The sequence below is a fragment of the Vipera berus genome (genome assembly GCF_964194415.1).
Source record: "Vipera berus genome assembly, chromosome: 2".
NCBI classification, from domain to species: Eukaryota; Metazoa; Chordata; class Lepidosauria; order Squamata; family Viperidae; genus Vipera; species Vipera berus.
In genome coordinates this window covers 43,191,852-43,218,228 of record NC_138203.1, presented here as the reverse complement: position 1 = coordinate 43,218,228, position 26,377 = coordinate 43,191,852, and the positions used below count along the sequence as shown (strand labels likewise).

The window sequence follows — 26,377 nt, the reverse complement described above, 5'->3', positions numbered from 1 at the left end:
ATTCATATGTCCCATATGCCCAAAATGTTAAATATAAAATATTAGTTTAGATCCAGCACAATATTTGGACTGTGGACTAAATGAAATCAATAGGACAAGTTCATCATTATTAAATCAATGTACTTTTATATATTTATAAGCAAAAGTAACTGAGTACTTATAACATAGCTGTTGCAGACAATAATACTATGGTATCTGTGGCTTCTAGTCATGTCTCATATAAAGCTCCTATCTGCCTCAGAATAAAATGCTGTTGGAGAATATTTTGTTCTCATATCCCGTTGTGGGATCCTGTTGAACAACTGATAAGTATGAGGGCAGTCCTGGTACACTAAAAACGCTTCTGGCCAGGCCCTGCATAGTTGTTCATAAAGGAATTTTTTTTCTTTAAAATGACAAAAATCATATAAGGAATTGTTGCTCTTTAATAATTTCAGCCAACATTTTGATAGTTCTAAACATGCCTGGAAAGCAGTTTTTCACAAGCTATCATTGCTCAATGGGTGGGCAAATGTTTTCATACAACCTGCTACAGCGTTAAGTACTTTATCTTGGAAGACTTACTTATGAGTCACTTAGACTAGAGCATTGACAAGAAATCAGGCTTTGGCCTTTTCAACTGCTCCAAATCATGTATGATTGAAAGGCTGTTCTTAGCACGCTATTTAGTCTAAAAGTCTAGTTTTGGCACAATGTACTTTGCAGAATGATGCCCTCATGTTTGCCATTTGCAGAAATAGGACTTTATAAGTCCCGATGTCTGTGACAAACTTAATTTGGCCTCTCTCAACTGTCTACTGCAAGAGGCTGCAGTCCTTAGCAAACTGTCATATTCTCATCTCAGCAGGTCAATAAAAGTATAAGGATTGGTTCATGAGATCATTTATATTACCCTTTAGCCCCATTTCTTTCCCTTTAGTGAGAGTCTGCCATATTACTTGTGAGCAGTGCTAGATTTTTAAAATTAAAAATAGTATGCATATGATTAAATGATGGTGCTATACACATATTTTATTTAACTTTGGCATCCCCAGTCCCCACTTCATAATTACTGGTTTGTCTTGTAATCAAAACTATGAATCCTATTACTTTGTTCAACTACAGTTAACGTCATAATTGCACTATGAAGTTGACTTATTTATCTAAACCAGGCTTTGGGTCAATGTTATTGGACTGAAAATTTCCAACAGTCTCAGCAATTATAGCAAATAATGCTTTGGGGAGCAAAGTTGAGCTACCCTCTTAAATCACAATTTAGACTAACTATATTTTATATTAGATGTATTTGTATCTCACACAAAGCCATGCTTAATTCATAACTTATTAAATAATCACTGGACTGGATTTATACCAAAACCAAACATTGTTTTGTTTGCATGTATGCATATGCATATGTAATGAACTATCTGCAAGCAAGCAACCAAGCTCAGAGGCCACCAAGGACCCACCTTATATGGCTCAGTTACAGGTCACCACTTGGAGAACCTCAGTCAAAAGGAAATAGAATGTTTATCTTCTGAGTGCCATACTGTAGGAATAGAGAGGCAGAGCTGATAAGCTTGAAATATTTTTGCATCCAAAGCCTTGAGAGAAATCAAATCATTGGGAAAGTAAGGGGAGCAAATGTCACAACATGCACGACCATGTGATTATATAAATGCAACAATTTAAATACGCTGTTAGATGTTGGGATACACAGATGTCATCACCATTTGCCCAATTATACTACTGCACATGTGGTGTCATCATCTTCACTGCAACACAACTGATAGCAGCATATTATTCATTATCAAGTTTCACTCTTAACTAGTTTTAAATCTGGCTAATGCATTCTGGTTAAGGAATTGGTTGGTAGGGTGAATTTATATAAGAAGATAGGGAAGCTGGGAATAGTGGACAATTCTGATTTTTATGTTCTCTTTTACAGTAGCAAGACATAATAACTCAATAATATATATATATGTTGTCTGAAATTTTACTAATTTATTCATTAATCCATGCGTCAATGGCATGTTGACATTTCTTTGGGTTCTTTTTCCAGCTCCAATGCCATCTGAGGTTAGCTATTGTATCTGAATAGTTTTGTCCTAAACTTTGCTTCCAGCTGATAAATTGCTCTTTATTATATTGTTCAACAGCGGTAGAGACTTTTGGATAGTTAATTATATGGTATAGCTTCTTGTTCAAAGATTGTGTGATTGCTGGAAACTTTGTGGCTACATCTGTTAGTTCATCTGGGTCAGCTGAAAGATCTACAACAAAGAAAATGGGTTAAGAGAAATTACAATAAACATAAGCTTAATTTTAGAAAAACAGAATTGTGTAGTCTGATTCCAATTCAGTTAAGAAACTGAATCACTCCAATAACAATGTTATTTAAATTAAGAAAGTACTGTATTCTTGTAATAAATACTTCATCTTTGCAATTCAGACATATGAACACGCTCTGCAGCAACTACAGAAGAAAGTTATGCCTCTGGAACTCAACAGCTTATATTGCTGGTGACATCTAATTCATAGGTTGCTTTATCTGCTATCTGAACAAACAGAGACTGGGTATGTGCCTATGCTATCAGCAGTTTGGGAAAAGTCACTCGAAAAGGATTTCAAATTGTATGTATCTGCACAGGTATCTTATTTGCAGAGGAAGAAAAAAGCTATCCTCTTCCACTTTATACGTGGTCTGCAGTAAATGCAAGCCTTTATAATCATAGCAGTCTCTTGAGTGGGAGCAGAGAGTGGATGGTGGGGGAAGGAAACTTCACTGGCATTTTACAGCCACCCTTTGAAAGTAGAGATGGGATGGGCAAATAAGATCAAAGAGGAAGAACACTTTGATGCTTTCTCAGTAGGGTGAATTCATTCTGTAAAGGGAGGCAATGAAGCTGAGGACTTGCAAAGCTATGGAAAAAACTGAAGATGTTTTTAATGGTCTAATTGGTCCTCCCTTCACGGAAGGGTAGCCTCCCAAGAAAGGGAAAGTGTTGGGATATAAACACCTTTGAACCATTCCCATTAATGAATTTTATTAAGGCATCACAGGTTATTATAGCTTAGGGGCTGCACCCTATGTGGCCTTTAAGGGGCACATGTCTGCATGTACACATTATTCATGAAACCCACATACACAGTAAAAAAGTAGAGTGCCCACAAAACTAAGTTATTAGGCTAAGGCAGCAAGTATGGGCAGGTCACAAGCCTAGAACTTTATGTGGTTATGTTTATTATTGTAATTTAAATAACCCTAAACATAGCCACATAAAGTTCCAGGTTTGTGACCTGCTTAGTTATAGCAAAAAGGGTTATTTGGCACCTCCATAGCTTGGACTGACCGGAAGCAGCCTGGGACAGGACTTCCTCAAGTGATTCTTTTGCGGGGGGGGGGGGGGAGCAGGTTTGTGTCTTTTACCAAGGACAGCTGTTAGGAGACCATTCTCAGCCTCGAGGGGAGCTGACCTCCTCTGGACCCCAAAGCCCCCAGCACATGAATTATAATAATAACTGCCTGCAAGCAAGAACTGGTAGAATCACAAAATATACAAAGTAATAGAAAATGAAGAAGCTAAAGTGCTCTGGGACTTTAGAATTCAAACAGACAAGCACCTGACACACAATATCCCAGACTTAACAATTGTTGATAAGGACAAAAAAATGTTTGCACAGTGAATGTTGCAATACCTTGAGACAGCAGAATAGAAAAGAAAGAGCAGGAGAAAAATCACAAAATATAAACATCTGCAAACAGAAATAGAATGACTATGGCAAAAGCAAACAGAAAGTACCAGTAGTAATAGGTGCCATGAGTGCAATTCCAAAATGTCTAGAATACCACTTGAACATCAGAATTGAAAATACCACCATCAATTAATTGCAAAAGGCAGCTTTGCTTGGAACAGCTTACATCCTGTGACGATATTTGTAACACCATCAAACATCCACATCTGCCTATCCCAAGTCCTTGGAAAGGACTTGATAGGTAAACGAAAATGCCAAATCCAGTATGAATATCTGGTTGACTATGCAACGAACCATAATAATTATTCTCAGATTGGACACAGTTCAATATGATATTGAAACCCAGATTTATAGATCCCAGGAGACCAGAATAGATATTGGATACTTAAAGACACAGCTATTTTTTCTGTCTCCTGCTGTGGGCAGTGTTTCTTGCATACTTTGACCCACTGTTCTCTATTGTACTGTATGTTGAATTAAAACTGCATGCTAACTTTCACTGATACAGATTCTTTCAGGCTTTTGACAGGACCTTAAATTTTAATCAATATTCTTCACCCTCCTCTGTTCTTTTGCTGAACGGAACAAGGCATAACACAGATACTTTTCACAGTTTCAGGTCTTGTGCTAGTACAAGGCAAGGACTGTGTAGTTGAACTTGCGCAATATGGAAGTGAATCAGCTTACGTATTTTGATCATTCGTATCACATCAGAGAATAAGAATATTTTCATCAAATGGTAAACCTACCAAACAACTGAGGAGATACGGAGTGGCCATCTGAATAAGCAATGTATTTCCACTTGTCAATTCGCAGCATGTAGGTTGAAGAATTCACATTGCAGCCATGAAACTCACTCAGAATCCAAGGAGGGCGGAGCCTTCTTGATAGGGCTTTATAATCTCCCTTTTCTAATATCAAAGACATCAGTGAATAACCACTGAGGTTTTTTGGAATGGGGATACTTGCAATGTCTGAAAAAAAGTGTCAATTTGATAGAAAACAATTAAAAAGCTGAATTAAGAAACAAAATGTATAAAACTGAGGATAGGGGAACAGAAATTATATCATTTCAACTACTTCACCTTTTTGCTATTCTGGTAATATTACTGTGCCTCTTTTCTTTATGTCTATTTTATGTTCCAAATGGAAGTTAGCAGCACAGAATGATAATCCATATACTGAATAGAACTATTCTCATTATTCTGAGTATAGAACTGAAGTCTAAATGCGGCTATATTTGGTTGTCAGAAAAAATACACTCTATAAAGATTTCAGTTCCACTGAGTTAATGAGATGCACCTCAAATGTATTTATTTATATGCACACAATTGTCTGCTGAGTTCATATTAATATGATCTTAACACTGATTAAAAAAGGCATAATAATCAATTTTTACTTTGTTAATATATTTTCAGAAGATGGTTGCCAACACTGGTTCTTCTCACTGGTATTAAATTTAATTAATTAAATGTACCCATGGTTCAATATGTTAAAGTCTCTGAGTAATTATTACTATTTAGGTTTAGAATATGGCACACACAATCTTTTATACTCCTTATTCATTAGTCAACAGAGAAGCCTGCAGTGATTGCTATTTTTACCATTATCTGTACAACTGAGTAAGAAAATAGAATTTCTAAGCTGAGCTTTTCTGTGTAACAATGGTAGGTCTTAGGCCCCAAGCTAGAAAGAAAGAGACCTGAGTATTATTTCCATCTTAGGCATGAAAGCTGGCTTGGGTGACTTTGGGCCAATCATTCTCTCTTAGCCCAATTTACCTCACAAGGTTGTTGTTGAAAGGAAAATAGGAGGAGAAAGGGAGCATTAGGTATGTTGGCCAATTTGAGTTACTTATAAAAGTAATAAAAACAGGATAAAACACATAAATGTGCATATGTGTGAATGAATGAATATATTTTGTTGGTTGGAGAGTTGATTTACAATGCACAAACTTTTTTGCCTCTGTCTCTCATGCAAAAAATAGTCTGATTCAATAGCTATTGTACTCATTTTAATATTTAATTTAATTTAATTTAATTTTTATTACATTTATATCCCGCCCTTCTCCGAAGACTCAGGGCGGCTTACAAGCTTAGCAGTAGCCTTCATTCTATGTATATGCCTGCTTATTAGGGCTTTCACACACACCCCAAGCGGCATTATTACAAAGTCAACTTATTGCCCCCAACAATCTGGGTCCTCATTTTACCTACCTCGGAAGGATGGAAGGCTGAGTCAACCTTGAGCCTGGTGGGACGCGAACCTGCACTAATTGCAGGCAGCTGGTGTTACTTAAGGAGGCATCAGCCCACTGCTCCACCAAGGCTCTTTTATATCCATTTGCAATTTTGAAAAGTACAAGGAACATACTTCCTATAAATTTACTCAGAACTGAAACTACATCAGAAGCTCTTTTAGGGTGCTAGCACTAAATGCATAAGCCTGATTGTATGTTTAAGGCATGAACTGGAGCTTACATGTGAAAAATATATATTATAAAACAAAATAGGATGAATCGAGAAAATATATATTAGGGAAAATAATTTATGTTTTTAACAATCAGGATGGCTGAGAAAGTAACATTAATCATTTGTTTTATTACTCATCTAAATAAATTAAACCCTGTTGATTTATGTTTTTTATTTTTAACTTTTTGATTACAGGATACAGCAATCAGGAGAACATATGGAGATGAACACAACAGGAAGGACAGCAATTTAAAAATACAAACTTCAGGAAGATTCGGGGGGGAAAACACAATTAGAACCAAAAATTGCTAACTAAATTAGAGGGCTGAGAATTTGAAAAAATTAGTCATCTGATTTGTAAAGCTCCGGTTAAATGTCGTCTTGAAAGAACTATTTTGCATCATGACAAAGCATTCTCAATTTTTTTTAATTAAAGAGTTTTACAAAATATTTTTAACAATACATATCCCCAAAACCCACCCACCCCAAACCACCCCCCTTCCCCCCCGCTTCCCAGAGCTAAATACAGGGTTATAGATATAATAATCATATTCTAACTAAAAATTATCCATAATATAAAATTAACCAAATTCATAATGTGCTTTAACTCCCCTTTAACATACCGTAGATACATACAAAGTACTAACACTAAAATTAATAACAATATCCCTCTAAAATCTACTCATAAGCTAAATGGAACTTTTTAGTCCCATATTTATTCTGAATATAATCTATCCATCTCCTCCAAACTGAAATACCGTATATACTTGAGTATAAGCCGAATTTTTCAGCCCACTTTTTGGGCTGAAAAAATCCACTTCGGCTTATACTCCAGTGAACAAAAAAAAAGAACTTACCGAGGACTTGCGCGCGGCCGAGCTACTTTGCCTGACGCTGCTGGGGTCGCCCGGGCACCTCTGCTCGCCCTCAGCAGCACCTGGCCCGGAATCACATGCGAAACAAGCCCGGCAGAGGAGCCGGAGCGGCGAGCAGAGGCGCCCGGCCCAGATCCTGCAAGGCCCGGCCGAGACGCGCCCCCAGCAGCGGAGCTGCTCCGGCTCCTCTGCCGGGCTTGTTTTGCATGTGAGCTACTTTGCCTGACGCTGCTGGGGTCGCGTCTCGGCCGGGGCCTTGCAGGATCCGGCCCGGGCGCCTCTGCTCGCCCTCAGCAGCACCTGGCCCGGAATCACATGCGAAACAAGCCCGGCAGAGGAGCTGGAGCGGCGAGCAAAGACGCCCGCCCGGATCCTGCAAGGCCCCGGCCGAGACGCACCCCCAGCAACGGAGCCGCTCTGGCTCCTCTGCCGGGCTTGTTTTGCATGTGAGCTACTTTGCCTGACGCTGAGAAGACCCGCTTGGGCACTCGGGTTGGTGTCAGTCTCCGCAGGCCCTTCTCGTTTCCAGGAACGTCAAGCGCGCTTGGCTCCCCACCCCCACGGCAGGGCAGGGCAGGGCAGAGACTTGCTCGCCCTTCTGACGGCCCTGAAGAGAAACAAAGGGCTTGCAAACTCCCCGCGAGAAGCTGGGCAAAGTGCGCGGCTGGGCGAGTGTGTGCCTGCGCGCGTATTTACGAAAGAAACGCTCCGAGAGTTCTTCTTTCTCCGCCTCTTCGATTGCGACAAAAGGGCGAAGGGAGCGCTGGTTTCTTCCTCCTTCCTCCCCCCCTCCCCTCCCCTCCCCGATTGTCAGGTGTGGCTTCGACTTTAGTTTTTGCCTACGGTGCTAGGGAATTGCCAGTGGTGGGATCGTTTTCGGAGTTGCGTGCTTGGCCCAGAGGTGCAAACAAAATGTTTGGAAAAAGGGGGGTGAGGTGGGGTGGGGTGGGGTGGGGTGGAGGAAGCAGTTTGCGAAGCAGCCGAAATGGGGGTATATAGAGGATGGGAGGTTCCCACCGAGAGAGCCAGCAGAGTTGTTGTCGAAGCGCGTCACACGCCTTTCCAACCACCAGAGAAGGGAGGAATAAGAAAGAAACACACACACACACACACACACACACACAAACACACACACACCAGCGCACCCTTCGCCCTTTTATTGTCGCAATCGAAGAGGCAGGAGAATGCGGGGTGGGGAGGGGAGAGAGAGAGAGAGAGAGAGTAGAAATCCCTATTTTCGGAGCCGAGAAGAGAAGCGCGGCTACAGCAGTCGCTAGAGTTCCCCCCAAGGGGGCGGAGAAAGAAGAACTCTCGGAGCGTTTCTTTCGTAAATACGCGCGCAGGCACACACTCGCCCAGCCGCGCACTTCGCCCAGCTTCTCGCGGGGAGTTTGCAAGCCCTTCGTTTCTCTTCAGGGCCGTCAGAAGGGCGAGCAAGTCTCTGCCCTGCCCTGCCCTGCCGTGGGGGTGGGGAGCCAAGCGCGCTTGACGTTCCTGGAAACGAGAAGGGCCTGCGGAGACTGACACCAACCCAAGTGCCCAAGCGGGTCTTCTCAGCGTCAGGCAAAGTAGCTCACATGCAAAACAAGCCCGGCAGAGGAGCCAGAGCGGCTCCATTGCTGGGGGTGCGTCTCGGCCGGGGCCTTGCAGGATCCGGGCGGGCGTCTTTGCTCGCCACTCCAGCTCCTCTGCCGGGCTTGTTTTGCATGTGATTCCAGGCCAGGTGCTGCTGAGGGCGAGCAGAGGCGCCCGGGCCGGATCCTGCAAGGCCCCGGCCGAGACGCGACCCCAGCAGCGTCAGGCAAAGTAGCTCACATGCAAAACAAGCCCGGCAGAGGAGCCGGAGCAGCTCCGCTGCTGGGGGCGCGTCTCGGCCGGGCCTTGCAGGATCTGGGCCGGGCGCCTCTGCTCGCCGCTCCGGCTCCTCTGCCAGGCTTGTTTCGCGTGCGAGCTACTTTGCCGGCCGCTACTGAGGGAAGATCTCTGGAGAGGAGCATAAGGTGAGCTGCTGCATTTCCCAGCCTCGGCTTATACTCGAGTCACTAACTTTTTCCATTTTGGGGGGTAAAATTAGGGGTCTCGGCTTATATTCGAGTCGGCTTATACTCAAGTATATACGGTATATCTTTCTTGTGAATGATCCTTCAAATAAGCAGAAATCTTAGACATTTCTGCAAGATTCGATACTTTAAACACCCATTCTTCTATAGTAGGCAAACTATCCTTCTTCCAATATTGTCCCACCAGTAACCGTGCTGCTGTTATCAAATTCAACATCAAATTGGTTTCTTTAACATCACAATCTACAACAATGCCCAATAAAAACAATTGCGGAGAGAACTTTATCTTTCTTAAAAATCTTTTGAATGTTCCACCAAATTTTAACCCAAAAAGCTTTTATATTTCTGCAAGTCCACCACATATGAAAATAGGTGGCTTCTAAACTACCACATCTCCAGCATTTAGACTGTAAGTTAGGATACATGTTAGACAACTTTTTGGGATCCAGATGCCATCTATAAAACATTTTATAAAAATTTTCTCTTACATTTTGAGCCTGAGTAAATTTAACATTTCTAACCCAAATTACCTCCCAAATATCCAACGGAATTGGTTCCTGGATATTTTGTGCCCACTTTATCATACAATCTTTAACTAATTCTGTTTCCGAATCCAATTCAATTAAAACATTATATATCCTCTTTATATGTGCACAACTTAAATCTCTAATTTGTTTTACTAAATTTTCATCTGTAATTGTGATGCCAACCTTCTGATCCAACTTCCACCTAGCTTTCAATTGGGTATATTGAAACCAAGAGTAACTTATGTTTTCTTGTCTTAACTCATCTAATGATTTAAGTTGCCAATCATTCCCTTCCAATCTAAGTAATTCCTTATAGGAAAACATATCCAAACTCACTCCCATAGATACACCTTCTATCGCGTGTCCAGGAATTCCCCAAATCGGTATTTTATAATTTAACTTATAATAATACTTTTTCCAGACACGCAACAAGGCACTTCTAAGAATATGAGATTTAAAAGCCCTATCCACCTTTTTATCATAAAGCAAATATGCACGCCATCCATATACCAAATCCTAACCCTCAAGGTGAAGTATTCTCTTATTAGTTAAATTAAGCCAATCGCTAACCCATGTCAAGACCACCGCATCATAATACAGTTTCACATTGAGCTTTTGCTGATGACTTGGTTGTGACAGTATCTCAACCGATACAATCGGTTATAGATCTGATGGAAATTATAACTCAGTATGGTAAGGTTTCTGGGTTTAAGGTGAATAGTAATAAGACTAAGATATTATCTAAGAATATATCTATGAGTGAAAGGGAAATGTTAATTAAATTAACAGGTTTTGAAATAGTAAAAAAGGTTAAGTATTTGGGAGTGTATATTGCAGCTTCAAATGTAAAATTATATAAGAATAACTATGAAACATTATGGTTGAAGATACAAAGGGATTTAAATAATTGGAAAAAATTACAGTTATCTTTACTGGGAAGAATCGCAGTTGTTAAAATGAATGTTCTGCCGAAGTTTCTCTTTTTGTTTCAAATGATACCTATATTGAAAAAGGATGCCAACCTTAATGAATGGCAGAAGGGTATTAATGAGCATTCTCAATTTTTGAACAATTCTTAAATCATTACCTCAAAAATGTCAACCTATTGAGAAGGTCTAACCCTTTTTCCAAATTACAGGTAACCCTCAGCTTACGACCACAATTGAGCTAAGCAAGACAATTGTTAAGTGAATTTTGCCCCATTTTATGACCTTTCTTGCTATAGTAGTTAAGTGAATCACTGCAGTTGTTAAGTTAGTAACTTGATTGTTAAGTTAATCTGGCTCTGTTCCCAACCCTATTGGTTGAGAACAATCAGAATCACCCTTCAGTAAGCATTACTGTGTCTAGTGCCTTACTTCCTTACTTACCTAGGGAAATGGTATTAATCTCAAAGATCACTTTAAGTCATATCTAAGGCTTGGAATGATACAAACAGAAAAAGAAAGCAATTACAAGTCTGAAAGGCATTATTAGTATATTAGATGTTTTGTATCTTCTACTAATAGTGAGGCAGAGCTAAGAGCTAATCATTTAGACAATATCTAACAACTTAAAAATATTTCAAAAAGAGATTGCTTCCTTGTATAATATGCCAGTGTCACAGACTGCTAGCTTGAAGAATTTAAAGGCAGCAATGTCCCCCCCTCCCCCCCACTCCCGTGTAAGGCAGTTTATAGGCTGAATTCCAAAGAACTCCACAGTTTCCAGTTGAAAGTAAAACTGAATGCAAGGAGTAGGAAATTAGAAGAGATATCATAGGAAAAGGAGGTCAAGAAAGAGGAGAGTTGTTTCCAACCATACGGGGATTTTCAAACATCAGATCTGATGGGTGACCACAAAAAGTTTCTTAAGACCAGGTAGAGCAGGGGTGTCAAACTGCCGACCCACGGGCCGGATGCGTCATGGCGAAACCGCACCCACCCCATTGCCGGCAATGGAAAAAAAGTCGTGATACGTCGCGACACTTTACGTGACGTTGCGAGTTTGACACCCCTGAGATAGAGGGTCTGGATAAAGCAAGGTGTCTTGTGAAGGGCTTCGTGGCATGCTGCAAGACTTCCTCCATAGCAAGACAGTGAGAATGTAAAAGCAGCCTGGTAGCATAAATTCTATTACCTCAGGACCACTGTGTGGGACAAAACTACAGTAGTTGCATTCTGGATTTCTGGAGCTGTGCCTGAACATCACTTTACAGCAAGTGTCAAAGAGCCTGCAATATCTCCAACTCCACAGTATTCCAGTTTCTGAGACAACTGATAGCACAATTGTTGTGTGGACTGGAGATGTACCACACTAGGAGGAAGGAGGAATGTGGAGCAGGGTATTATAGGGACACAGATCAGAAAACTGGATTTTTTTTCCTAATCGGTGAGTAGACCTAGATCTGAGTCTTATATAGTGGGAGTTCATGTCATTGTTTAATTGAAGAGGTGTCAGGCCCTCTTAACTTTCTTTCTTAAGGAAGTTAAGACTTTCTTTTTTAACTTTAACCTATTGGCATTTTTTCTATGGATAGACTCTTGACTCTTTACTAAAGCAATCAAAGGCCATTTGCACTCATTGAGATCTATCTCTCACAAGGAGTTGATAGCATATGAACCCCAGGTTGAGAATCTACTGTGTTTTCCTCATTACCCTTAGAATCAGAGGGCTCCATGGCATTTTAAGCAATTGCTCCGGATATCATCAAACCATACACTGATAAATATATTAACTTTGTTCCTTTCCATCATTTAATGTTACTAAATATTGCGAGCCAAGACAAAAACAAATGAGTTGTATGTACATTTACTCCATAACTAGTAAGAGGTCCACCACCTGTCAAAAAGGGAAAGCCCTTCTTAAGGAGACTGGCCAGAAAGCAACCAGAAAGACCAGTTAGTGCCATATCTGTAGCAAGACCTACCAAGTGCCATATCTGTAGTAATGAAGTGCACTGGATCAAATGAAAAGGTACGAAATGCTTTGAAAATTGGAAATAATAAATAGATGAATCGTAAAACAGTTGTGCCAATAAAAGCAATTGGACTGAAAATTAAAAAGTACAAGTAGATATAGAGAAAGGCACTTTCTGATGCACCGTTTTGCCAGTTTATATCATGTGGGCACCAACCACTGAAAGGGAATTAGTTGCTAGAGTGAAGATAATTGCATTAAGGATCATATTCCCTAAAATCCAAAAGATATAGAAAAGTATAGATTGTTATTCAGACTCTTGGTTCAGCTTCATTCTCAATTACCTTTCTTTTCCTTTACTGTCATTATGTAGCCAACTTTGTTTAAAATCTTAGAAGTATCCTGATAACTTTGCAATTCCTATCTGCTAGGATTGCCCCACAAAATTAACCCAGAAAGAACAGGCAGCCAACAGATGAAACAATGGCAACAAACAATACTAAAAAGACAAACAATCCCATTGCTATAGGATAAATGTTGCTTACCAAGCATTGTAGGATAGATATCCACAAGGGACACCATATTTGATATAGACTGTGACTTAATATTTGGACCCATTATAAGGAGGGGAATATGGGAACTTGCTTCATACATGCTCATTTTATAAAACTGTCTGTGTTCCATTGCAAGTTCTCCATGATCCGCAGTAAATATTATGTGAGTTCTTCCAAGCAGTCCTGTTTCATTTAGAGCAGAAAGTATCTCACCTGTAACACAAGACAAGGAAAAACATTTTAAAATTAAATAGCACTGATGTTTCCAAAGATTCCAAGGAATACTTTCTTGTTAACAAGAACATTTAGTGATGAGTGATCGTGAAAGTTTCTCCCTGAAAGTTCTACGTTTCTTTCAAAGCTTAACTTCACCAAATGTAACTGATTTCCAAAACTCTGAACTTGAAATACTATTTTGTGAAACTTACTTAATATCTATGGCAGTCCAAAATCTTAATAATGAAATAAAAGGCCTGTCTCGAAATTTATCTCGAGGTTAACTCTTAGGACCAGGTTATATTTCCCCCCTCAAATTTTACAAACTACATCACAACATTCAGCTACTTTTAAACATAGCTTTATATCCAAGCTGACAATTAAAACCAAGTGATTGATGGTTCAGAGTCATTCTAAAGTCTTGGCGCATAATATATTATGCGTAGGTAATTAGTAAATAGTGAACATCATCACACCAACTTAAAAGCATATATTCTAATGATTAGATTGCTTCAAAGTTATAAGAGCAGATTATTATATTTTCTATCTAACACTTCATAGGGTTATGCTTTGCATCCTATTAATAAGTGTGCTTTTCAGTGTATAGAAGTTCTTGAAGTACATTTTAGCTGGTTCAAATGAGCAATATCAGATTGTACTAGCTCAAAACGAAACACATCTATTAAATATTCCATATTACTGAACCTTACTTTAATATGATCAATTCCTAAATTAAAAACTATATAGTCCTGATTAAAACTATATAAAGGGTAACTTCTAAACAGCTGTTTACCTCGCATCTAATTTATTTCAAATGTTACCTATGAACTGTTTTTTTTGACCCAAAGAAATATCCTTCTTATAGAGGGTGCAACTGAAACTATTCCAAAATATTAAAAATCTCCTCTGCTCTAAAGAACCAAGAAAGTCACTGATCTGTAATTGATAGGGGCTATGTATGGACATTTCCAGATAATAGTTTTGATATCATCATGTGAAGGATAATACTGAATATTTTAACATGGCTGTAATGTATTCTTCATGAATCCATAAGATACCTAAATAAATAAAGAATAAAGGAAAATGCAATATAAAATACATTTTGCGGAAAAAAGCTTCCAACAAATAACGGTTCTAAAATTTCTGACAATGTACAGAATTGCATCACTAGGATCAGGATGATAAGCATATTCATGAATGTATATATTACGAAAGTAATAATCTAGTATCACCTACCAAGCATGGCATCTGTTTCTGCACACATGGCATAATAATGTGCTCGAATATTTCTGATTTCTTCCTGTGTAAATTGCCCACTGCAGTTCTTAGTGTAAGTAGAATAATAATCAACTGGGTGCATCTCTGAAAATGGAGGCCATTTTGGAATCTTTATGGCATCATAAAACACCTAATAACAAGACAGAAATGTGCCATATTTGATAAAATAGCTCTATTGTGCATTTGCAATTTGTTGGCAATTTTCAAGTAGGTGCCAAAAGTAAGCATGATGATTGAAAATGAGATTACAAATAAGATTTCTCTCCCTAGACTGGTAGGTGCAAAGAAATGAAAAACTGGTTTTTTTCCGAGAGGTCAGCTGCTGGCGCTAATAGGACCCTGCAGAGCTACACTGTCTTTTTATATGTAACATTTTTAATAGGAGAAAAGATGAAAAAATGATGAGGCAGTTACAAAGAGAAAACAGTGTTGTCTGGACTTTCTTTTGAAATCTGTGAATGAGTAGGATAACAGTAAAAAAAAGTTGTTTGAAACTACTCCTGCAAACTTTTGATTTAATTACAAACCTAGATATAATGGTAGTGTCACAATACAGTTTAATTTTTAATTTGTATTCTTAAAAATAACTTCGTTCAAAAATACTCTTTTTGAAATGTTACTCAATTGCACATTTTTGTTACTCAAAAATGTTTCTAAGGACAGCTGCCCCTTCCTCTGAGATTTATTATTTTGACAAGGGGGAAAAAAACAAAGGAAAACAAAAGGGCAAAAGAGGAATCATATGCATTCTCCTCAATAACACCTACTGAAACTTAACGAAAGAATAGTGTTAGGAACAGGAGCCAAACAAATTGGCCAAAAGAAGGGTTTTGAGGGAGGTGTCCAGTCTGATACTCAGTGGCCTGGAACATCAGTGCAAGAAGTCCTACAATCACTGCTGTGTCTATCACGGTTCACACGTCCTTTGAGAGACTTTTTTTTGTGTGAGTGCCAGTGTCAAACTTTCAGAGATTGTAAACTGAATATTAAAATTTATTTTCACAATGTGCTGGTGGTTTTAAAGAAGTATTGAGGTAGGCTTTTTGAAATATATTCTCACATCGTGTAAATGCCTTATATATCTAGAATGCATTCTGTCTGCAAAATGTATCTTCCTTGCTTATTGCATTTCATGTATCTGAAAACAAACCACATGCTTCAAAGCTGAATCCAGCTAATATATTGCCTTAAAGACCATCTGCTTAGCAACACAGTGTACTATGAGAGCATCATGTTGATGCACTTCTCTAAGCTGAATCACCAAAGGAACAGAAAAAATGAATTCATGCTAACTTCTATTCCATCAAGATGGGAAAACTGTGGAATGAATTCCATAGTTCCATCTTTCCATAGTTCTCTCATTCCAACCAGTGGAATGTCTTGCCTTTCAGTGCTTTTTTTGTAAAAGAAAAAGGTGCTGGAACTCACACATGTCATACAACCCGCCTTGCCTACCCTACAAGGTTCCATCCAAAAAAGGTGCCGGAACTCCATTCTGAGCATTCTATGAGAAAAAAAGCCCTGTTGCCTTTAGATGCTGTGGTTATTCCATCACTGGAGGCTTTTAAGAAGAGTCTGGACAGCCCCTTGTCTGGAACAGTATAGGATCCCCTGCTTGAGCAAGGTCCCTTCCAATTCTGTAATTCGGTTATTCTGAACTATTATTCCACTTCTCAGCAGAACACTCAGCAGTTTGTAGTCATATGCACCAATAGCAAATTGTGTTAAGAAAAAGACAGTCATTGTTTACATTTATATCATATGGGTTGCACTGTACTGTCAGGATGGCAGGCCTACAGTTCTAACTCTGCTCAAGTTGCTCTAGTTAGAAAGCCATACTCGGATGAATCATTTACACTGGAGCTGGCATCTCAACTATATAAAAGTGCTGTGTTTGTCACTAGGCAACCTCATAGACAGAAAACAAGATGCTGTACTGATTGATTCAGTAGGACTCCAATATCCTTAGATGAATCACTACCAACAGCTAAGTAAAAACAGCAATAACCAGGAGGAACAGAATACTGTTCAGGAGGGGAAGGAATAATTAAGCCTTGAAAAGGGAGGGGAGATTTGGAGGAAAGATTACTTAGACACTCAAAGTAACTCTGTCTTGATTTGTTTAGAATAAGAAAGGACAGAGAAAAAACAGGCTTTCAACTTCAAGACCAGCCCTTTGAAGACTGTCCAGGTCAAGAAACAAACATAACAGGGAGGAATGGGATAGATAGACCCTACAAAAAAAAGGTCTATGGTTGCTCTCCCATTATGATTCTCCCATAACATCATAGAAAATCTGTCTAGTTTATTGTTAAATGAAAAAGGAAAAGAGGAGATTGATGAAGTACCTGACTGAAGTAACCTAGATTGAAGTAACTGATTGAAGTAACCCTAAATATTGCATTAACGTATCCATTTTTGGTATGTACCGTTCCAAAATGATTTAAAAAATGCTTCTGAACACTGCATGAGCAGGCATCACTGAGCTATCATTATCATTAAAGCAGTCTGGGTTTTTACAGTCTTCCAAAGCAGCTCGCAAAATAGTTGTCACTGCTTTAACAGTCATAGAGTTGACTCAAAGTAGTGGCATGTTTTCCTATAGTCATGCAGAAATCTGGAAAAAGCTTGAATAAAAATAGAGGCCTCATACAAAGTCCAAAGCTTTTTCCAAATCATTTCTGAACCTTTTATGGCCCTAACATGAATATACTTGTAGATCAACAATCCTAGTTCTTCCCAGTTTAAGAATGTTCAGAACTGAGAAACACTAGCAAAAATAGAGCTAAATTTACGTCATATACTGTCTGGGTTAAACATAAGAACAATGCTATAGTATATGAAAATACTAGGAGAGAAAAATATGTAGTAACAATTATTTAACGGCTGACATCTCACTAAAATTCTGTCCTAACTATAAAAAAATAAATATGTGAGGATGCTATTGTAGAGAAATTGTTTCATTACAGAGCTGGAGTGCCTTTCAGTAGCAGGAGCCATGGCAACAGGGCTAGAGAGTGTGGTAGCCATTGTAAAACATCTGGGGATAATTCATTTGGAATACAAATAAACAGGAGCATTTGACTCCTCTTCATGAAAATAATAACACTAACTGATTTTTATTCAAGTTAACAGCTGGATTTTTCCAGCTTTAAAATGGGAAATGTAAACCAGTAGAATTACATTTTCTGTCCTAGCAGACAGCAATCATCATCTAAAGAGAAGGCACTGCATTTTCTCTAAGGATCAATCCAAAAGTCAATATTGTAGCTTATTATACATAACAAGAAACAGATTGGCAATGCAAAGTCTATACTAGTAAACATCATAATTGCTCAGATATAAAATGACACTATCACATGCAACTCATACTAACTGTGGCAGCTGGTTCTATTTTTTTCTTGTGGGAACATTGCCGAAGGGACTACAAAATCAGCGAACTTTTTCATTTCAAAAATTATATGGACATCAGTGACTAGTCAATATAATGTTATCTGTTGCCAATTTAAATCCTTTAAGTTTCAACCATACACACAAACACACACACACATAAATGCCCCTTTTCAAAGAAAATGCTGTTGCTACTATGCTTACATGATGTCTAACTATTCATAATCCTTCACGTGTGAAACAACCATGTTTTCTTGTGAAGCAAAATACATTGGCCACACTCACTCTCCCATCCTCCTCTCGTCTTCCACATTTAATCCCATTAATGACTTTAGTGTGGAAGCTTTTTCTAGACAGCAATCTTCCTATACCGCTCTTTAATTTGTTGTACACAATATATGATGGTGGGTGGATCCAGATTTCGATGCTTATAAGAGGATTATTTTTCCCCAGTACTTCCTTCAGTCTCCTAATATTACTCAGCAGGTAGCACCCACAGCAAACTATACTGCTAGCATAGGTGTTTCAGAATTGCTGATGATACTAGTGAAACAATTATGCCAAAATATGTTGCTAGAGCAGATGAGCCCTACTAATCTTATTATTAGATTGAGGTTGACTTATGTACTGATAGTCAGCTGACAGAGAATTCTTTAATCTTTTTTGTTATGTATCCAGTGCAGGTATCTGCATAGCAACAGCCACTAGGGGGCGTTGGCCTGGACAGTTTTGGCAGGAACCTATTTTGGCGGGAAACCTAGGGCCAACCCCATTGGCTGGACGCCTACCTGGCTAGGTATTTAAGGAGGCCAGGTAACCCTTGTTCCTCAGTATGCTACCCCCCCAATAAAGAGCTGAACACGTACTCCGGCTGGCGTCTCTTCCTTGCGTCGGACCCACTACATTACAGTGGCGACGAGGATGGGATTCTGCCGACAGAAGAGCTGAAGTCACTGGGGGAACACACCGCACGCTGAAGGAAAAGAGGAATCTTTTCCTTCCCCCCAACGCGATCGCCAGCCACCGCAACCGGCCACCGTGAGACAAACCATCCAGGCCAACGCCCCCTAGTGGCTGTTTCCATGCAGATACCTGCACTGGATACATAACATTTTTCATATGCCATGTGTTAACATATTTAATTTGATAACTGGAAGAGTAAAGTGTATAATAGGCCAGAAGTTGATTAGTTGGAGTGTGGGCTCCCACATAAGGCAATCTACATTATGATTGGTTGCTGGTTGTAAAGGTGAAGTTTCCTTCATCCCCCCCCCTTTTCTTCTGTATGTTCTGTAATTTACCTTATGATTTACCTCATGATGTAGTGATGTACCTGACTATCTTATTTGATGTAAAATATTTTTATATATAAACTACAAGTTTGTGCTAGTGTCTCTGACTTCATTTGGACACTGGCTGCACAATTCCCTAACACCATGTATATACGTACCTTCTGTAGCCAATATGGAGATGTGAGAAATGTGGATGCTCCATAATTTTCTCCTGAGGATGGTGAAGGATATGGGTGAGGCAAATTTAGTCCAAGGTACAGAGCAAAGGGCTGTGATAGTTTAGTTGCCTTATTTTTTATCCAATTTGCTGCTTCTTCAGTAATCTTCCAATCTTTTTGCATGACTCTTATGTATGTCTTGTCACCTATGAGTTTAGCCACAGGTCTGCCTTCTTGCTGAAGCAAAAAATCAACATCTCTGGTCCAAGCCTCCACACGGTTGCTGAAAATAAGAACTTTCAAGGTATGCTTTTTAATCAACAGATAATTGCACACAAATTACCCAAGATTATGATGCTGGCTTGTTTTTATTAACTATTGCTGCAGTTAAAAAGATTAGGCTGTGCTGTACATGTATATATAACCAAACTACACTTTTTCTAAAAATTTTACATTCCTATTTCTTTCACAGCAGTGACAGAAGCAGAAAGCAAAGGTAAGAACCTGAGGCCAGCTGTGGTTCACAGAATCACAGAATTAGAAGGGACCACAAGGATGATCAAGTTCAACTTTCAAATATCACCCAAACCTGACTAATGGCCAACAGAGATTTAAGCAACTATTAGTTTCCACAGAAACAACAAACTAGAAAAGTGACTGCAAAACAAAAGCAGTTTCTGAAGCAGATTCTTTTCTGCTCCTAAACTTTGTTTCATCCTGCATCCATATATGTAAATTTCCCATGGCCCCCCACAAAGGGCTAGGCAACTTCCCCATAGTATATTTTTTAATCAAAAACTGAATAATCTCTACTTCATATGATGGTTTTCTAGCTACCACAAAAGTCATGTGACCTAAATCTCTGCTAAAAAGTTACCTATTGTGTTTCAGCACATCATGCAAACCAGACTGCTTAGAAAGATTTCTGCCAGCTTCCCTAGAGCAGCTTCCCACAGAATTCCTAAATAAAGGGGTTTGCTTGATTGGTTGTTATATTACTTTAAAACAGGGGTGTAAAACTGCCAGCTCGCCGGCCGGATGCGTCATGCCAAAACCGCGCCCACCCCATTGCCGGCAATGGAAAAAAAGTTGCAATACGTTACGACACGTCACGTGACACTGCGAGTTTGACACCCCTGCTTTAAAATATTATTTGGAGTTATCCTTTCTGGAACAGAAAAACATTTTCCTATATTTATTTCTATTCTGGTTGATTTCAAAATGAAAGGGTTGCTTACAAAGCAATCAAAACAACAGGGCAGGTTACACAAAGGATACAAAAAATCCAAGGTCCTACCTACAGCTTTACAGTAGAACAAGTTAAGGGAAAAGATTGGTGGATTCCTCTGGTTTTGGTTCGATCTGATAGCCTCTACCCATAGAAAAAACAGCCATTAATCACACTCCCTAACATCCTTAACCTGGGTTGGGGCAGGGCTAAGTGAGTGTAGACAGATGATTTGAATAGCAGCTTTATTAATTAAGTAATTCTAAATCCAGAAGATGGTAGAGGATAGGAAGGCCTGGAGGAATGTTGTCCATAGGGTCACGATGGGTCGGACACAACTTCGCAGCTAACAACAACAAAATCCATTTTGAGATTAATATCCACATAATCATTTTTTTAAAAAATGAAAAATATTAAGCATTTTATAGGCTTTCTCCCATACATCTTTTAAACATGCATTTACAAACTACCAAACTAAGAAAACAAAAAGTGTAGAAAATAAAAAAAATTAAAGAGATTATATAAAAAGTAACTTCCCTCTTTATTACAAGTATAATTTTAGTAAGTTGTCCATTTCTCAAAATGCAGCAAAAATCTCTCCTTTGCCTATCTCATTGCTTAACGATAAACAATCTAAAAGCCTTCATTCCTTATCAGCAAATGTCCATTAAGAGTTACCAGAAATAACTACAAATCTATTGTAATCTTGATCAAATAAGCCAACTCTATATTCTTTCCCAATCTTTTATTTTTAATGACTTCAAATAATTTCTTAGAACTTGATTTCATTATTTTTGTCCCCTCTCAAATAATCCTTCAAGAACTCAATAGCTCTTTCATACATCCAATAAGAAAAGGTATCCAAATCGCTCTCTTTGTTGGTTACTTATGTCCCTTTTAAATATTAAGACATCATCCAGTTTCATTTGTATATCTAATATATCATTTTTCTCCATATCATTCTGGTAATTTGTCATATTTAAATACTTTTGCAACAATTTCAGTTTTATCCAATATAGCTTGTTCCTCTGTGACATCACTAACCACTTTTATGGTATCAGATATTAAAATTAATTTCTGAGGCCATTGTTGAAAGATATCCTTAAAAATATTCACCGTTGAGGTATTTTGCTCCATTCTTTGATAATGTCAAGCTTAATTATTCTTCACCTTTAATTATAACATTTATGTTCTTTTAGTTCCCTCTGGAGTCCTTCAAACTCCCTTCCTATATTGATTTTTTTTCCAAAGAACCCTCTCACCCAAAAAACTATGGGAACATTTTTAAAAATTAATTTCAAATTTTTATTCCAAATCAATCTGGACCCTAAGTCCATTTTTAACTCTATACACTATTTTGCTGTTTATTCCAAAAACTAATATTTTTTCAAGTCCTTAAAATTGTTTTTAAAACTTATTTCTCTAAAACTAAGGAGATTTCCCCAGTGAATGCAATAAAAACTTGTAGTGCTGAAGGGTCTTAATATTTCCAAAGCAATAAAAAATAGACTCAAAGGTGATTAAGAAATGAGACTTGCTCAAGCTTTTTTCCAAGGGTTGCGTTATGAGCAATATCATCATGGCACTCACCAGAAGTCACATTTGAACACTTAATTTTACTTCCCTGAAATTCTCAAGAACTGCATATGGCTGTAGAGAAAAGTTTGTTGATGTTATGTTTTCATTATTTATATCACTATTCCTACCACTGAGCAAATAGACATACCAGGCTGGATTCTATCACGTAATAAAATCCCTCTGTATTAATTTTTGTATTATTAGGACTAATCTAATATCCAGACAAGATTTGACATAAATACTACATAAAGTATGAAGTTGGACACCAATTACAACTTTAAGGAATGTGAAATCTGCAATACTGAATTAGTACAAAATATATGAGAAGCATTTTCATACATACCTGCCTTCATTCACTTCATACTTCAGATATAAAGCACATTTTTAAAAGGAAGAATGTCTACTGCTAGTGCAACAGCACTAATGGAAACAAACCTCTAATTCAATTTTTTTAAACTATAAATAGAAATCATTTCATGAGGTTGGAGTGGAAAGGAATAGTCACAACAGTTATTCATCTTAAGAATTATCTCTCAAACAATTTTTACAGTAGCCCTCGACTACGAGACACTTTTTCATGCTGAAAGATAGAAACACTGAAAAGCATTTAATCAATTAAAAGAGAAACAATAAAATGATCCAGATTTCATCAAAAAAGCCCGGAGATATATTTCATTCTTTACTCACCTTAAGGAATGATGTCCAGAAGTATAATCTAGTTTTCCATATTTTTTGGTGTAGTAGCCTTTCTTTTCCATAAGGTCCATCCACGTTGTGTAATTTGGATCTAAGCCCTTGAAGTTGTTCCAGGACTCCGTTAAATGAGTGAAAAGGCCACTCCACATGGCTAAAAAAATATTAATAAAACAATGCATTTACACAACTGTCTTCTTCACTGGATACAATTTGAATGGCAGCCCATAAGGCAAGAATTTTGAAGATTAATTTCTTGCCACTTTTATGGAACCATACTGTGCAAGCTCCAGGGGAACTCCTATAGCATGAAAATCCATCAAAATATTATCTCTCTCCTTTTTCAAGGATGGAATATATTTTCTCTGTAGGCCCTTTATTTTTGTTCGGCCATTTACCCAAATATTGCCTTTTTATGTATAATTTTTACCTGCACGGGATGGACAGCAAATGGGAGAATTGGTGTAGGCATTAAGAAAGAGACTGCCTTGCCTCTTCATGAGATTTATAAAAGGCAAAACCACAGTTTCATTTTTTGGGGAAAATGTTAGCCTTCCGTCCTGCAGGAAAAGAAAAAAAATGACAATGTGGGAATGCAATTGGAGATTAAGGAGTATTACAAATCAGTGGCTAAAATGTGCAATTTATGTATTGTATTTTGTTGAAAAATAGATATTTTAGGTATGTTTTTAGGGAGAAAAGAGAGCCAGCTATGTAGGGAGTAGGGCACCAGGATATAAAGTGGGAGATGCTGAATTCTAGTCCTACCTTAGGCATATAGCCAGTCAGGTAACCCTGGGTCATGCACTGTCTCTCAGCTCTGGGAAGGAGGTGATGGCAAATCACTTCTGAGATCTTGCAAAGAAAACTGAAGGGATTGATCCATGCAATTACCAGAAATCAATTCTGACTCAAAGGAACAATAACCACAGCATCATTTAACCCTAACAGGTCAAAAAAATTAAAATTTCTTGCTAGAGTTACTTAAAATAATATTACAGAAGGAATTCTAATTGAGAATATTTTCTATTCTGTCTACTTCCTATAGATATTGGAACACAGAAATGTCCTCTCCTTGTAGCCTGAAGGGCTAAAAGTTCTGATAATTTAATGAACCCAGTCACTCATTTGTTCAACCTAAAAAAGACACTATAATTTTCTAAAATTTTGCATAGTTTACACTGTGTTTTAAACATGGCATTTATGGAGACTCAATCATCCACGTCATGGTTGTCCCGAAAGTGCTTTTTCCAAAAGGCAACTGGATTTTCTTGGGGGTTTTTTTAAATGTTTCAGAGTGAAATGTTTTCAAAGAAAAAAACCAAGAGTCAGTTGCCTTTTGGAAAAAGCACCTTTGGGGCATGTTTAAAAGCTTTTGTCTTTCAGTGGGATTCCATGAGACCAATCTGACATGTGCTCAGGCAACTGTCATTTTTGCTAGCAACTTCATGGCTAAAAGCCAGCCATGCCTATTTTTTTTCCTAATCCTAATCACCTTCTCACTATTGTTTAAAAACACAGAAAAACTTGCAAAATATCTCACACCCAACCTATTATTTTATTAGTTATGTTGGTAGGCCCCCTAGTGTACACAAAAAACTGTTTGAAATGTTTGCACAACTTGTTTCCCTCATTCTCACTATGATCCCATTTGGGAGGGCAGTTATCTTGGAAAGATGTAGCTTTATACAACTTTATGCAATGGAAGCACATTCCATTGGTTCAATGGGCAAACATTTATAGGCTTGCAGTTTACATAGTGGATATACTAAAAGTATTTGGATAAAATTTAGCTACGGAGTTCACATTCAGTGTAATGGTGCGTTAGGTGTCTGCTTCAAATGGGAAGAGACAGAAAGGTGAAACAGCCAAAAGAGACATAAAAGGTAAAAGTTCCCCCGCACATGCGTGCTAGTCGTTTCCGACTCTAGGGGCCGGTGCTCATCTCCGTTTCAAAGCCAAAGAGCCAGTGCTTGTCCGAGGACGTCTCCGTGGTCATGTGGCCAGCATGACTAGACGCCAAAGGCATACGGAACACTGTTACCTTCCCACCGTAGTGGTCCCTATTTTTCTACTTGCATTTTTACGTGCTTTCAAACTGCTAGGTTGGCAGAAGCTGGGATGAGTAACAGGCACTCACTCTGCTACGCGGCACTCGGGATTCGACCTGCCAAACTGCCAACCTTCTGATCAACAAGCTCAGCGTCCTAACCCACTGAGCCACCGCGTCCCTTGTAAGAGACATACGGTAGGCCAACTCTTCAGAACAATTACATTTTCCACTCCCAAAATATCTGGAGGGCACCACACTGGGGGAAGCCTGCAGTAGCTGAAAATATGAGTCTTGTGTCATCACCCCTTCTTTCCCTTCAAAGTCAGTAGAAAACAAAATTGTCTAAATAGCCTTTTAAAAGAAAGCAAAATACTTACAAAAGAATCGCACACCACCAGCACAACATTAGGCTTTTCACAAGTATCACAGCTCTCTTTAGGACCGAGCAAAGGCCTTGCCTCTACAGGTCCCCAAGGAACAAATTGGACCAGCAGAAGGCACAAGCTAACTATTATATAGTTTGCAAAGCAGACGGATTTTCTCCCTCCGTTCCCCATTTTAAGCATCTTCCTTAAGATCGGAGAAAAGACTCCAGCCCCTTCCTTCAGAATTCCTTCCCGGAACCCATTTTCACTTGCACAGCCAGGCAAACGATCCTCACTTGACTGAGCCTCCGGGATGATTCATTTCACAGTTGGGAAGCTCGTGATCAACAAATAACGCTATTATGCCGGGGGTGTGGCGGGGAAACAGCTGCACTATGGAAAACTACCCCTCCCATGATACCTTGCGAAAAATTAGTTATTAATGCCAATTCCTTTGGTAAATGAATGCGCTAAAGCTGTCTTCCCGTCCAAGGTTAGGAATGTGCAAAAAGCTCATCCTTTTTTACCGTGCGAAAGGCGGGGGAAACGGGAAACGAGCCATAGTGTAACGCGACGAAGGAAGATAATTACAGCGCAAATTATAATTAGTGTAATTTGTAATTTACAGACCACGCATTGTCTGCGAAGAGAGGACCTATCCGCAGGTTATAATAAAAAAATAGGAAACCAGAATACTTGTGCAGTAATGTTGTCCTGTCCTCACCACCTAATGATAGACTCGGATGCAAGAATACATGCTTGTGTAAGAAAAAAAACAACTCATTATCTTCCAGGTGAAAGTTTGTAGCAAATTTTTCCCCCATAAACGATTGCGTGCATTTCTCGCAACGTAATCCAGAAGTAAGAAAATCAGCAAAATGAAAAGTGCATTACATCCAGTAGTAAAATGGAATGTATTCTCCCCAATTAGTTTAGAAGTGTGAAAAGTTCGAAACTTTACAATGAAAGTAACTGCGTAGAAACGTCTCCGCCAGCGAACCACAAC

General features: G+C 38.7%; 1 protein-coding gene across 1 annotated transcript; it reads right to left on the bottom strand.

The window, feature by feature from the left end:
• Positions 1 to 1,961: 1,961 nt before the first annotated feature.
• ARSK (arylsulfatase family member K) lies at positions 1,962 to 25,682 on the bottom strand. The gene is made up of 8 exons (XM_081321745.1): positions 25,384 to 25,682; positions 23,384 to 23,513; positions 22,948 to 23,107; positions 19,455 to 19,737; positions 14,573 to 14,744; positions 13,112 to 13,333; positions 4,485 to 4,709; positions 1,962 to 2,252 (listed from the first exon to the last, which is right to left on the bottom strand). Exons 1-8 carry the CDS (start codon positions 25,570 to 25,572, stop codon positions 1,984 to 1,986), a joined length of 1,650 nt encoding a protein of 549 aa, XP_081177871.1. The 5' UTR covers positions 25,573 to 25,682; the 3' UTR covers positions 1,962 to 1,983.
• Positions 25,683 to 26,377: the final 695 nt, after the last annotated feature.

Bases quoted from the DNA above. Each gene is read 5' to 3' on its own strand.
- ARSK (XM_081321745.1), bottom strand. From the start codon at position 25,572: ATGCTTAAAATGGGGAACGGAGGGAGAAAATCCGTCTGCTTTGCAAAC. The intron at 23,108-23,383 runs GTAAAAATTATA...ATATTTTTTTAG, and splicing joins TTGCTGTCCATCCCGTGCAG to CCATGTGGAGTGGCCTTTTC. The intron at 19,738-22,947 runs GTGAGTAAAGAA...TCTTATTTTCAG, and splicing joins TCTGGACATCATTCCTTAAG to CAACCGTGTGGAGGCTTGGA.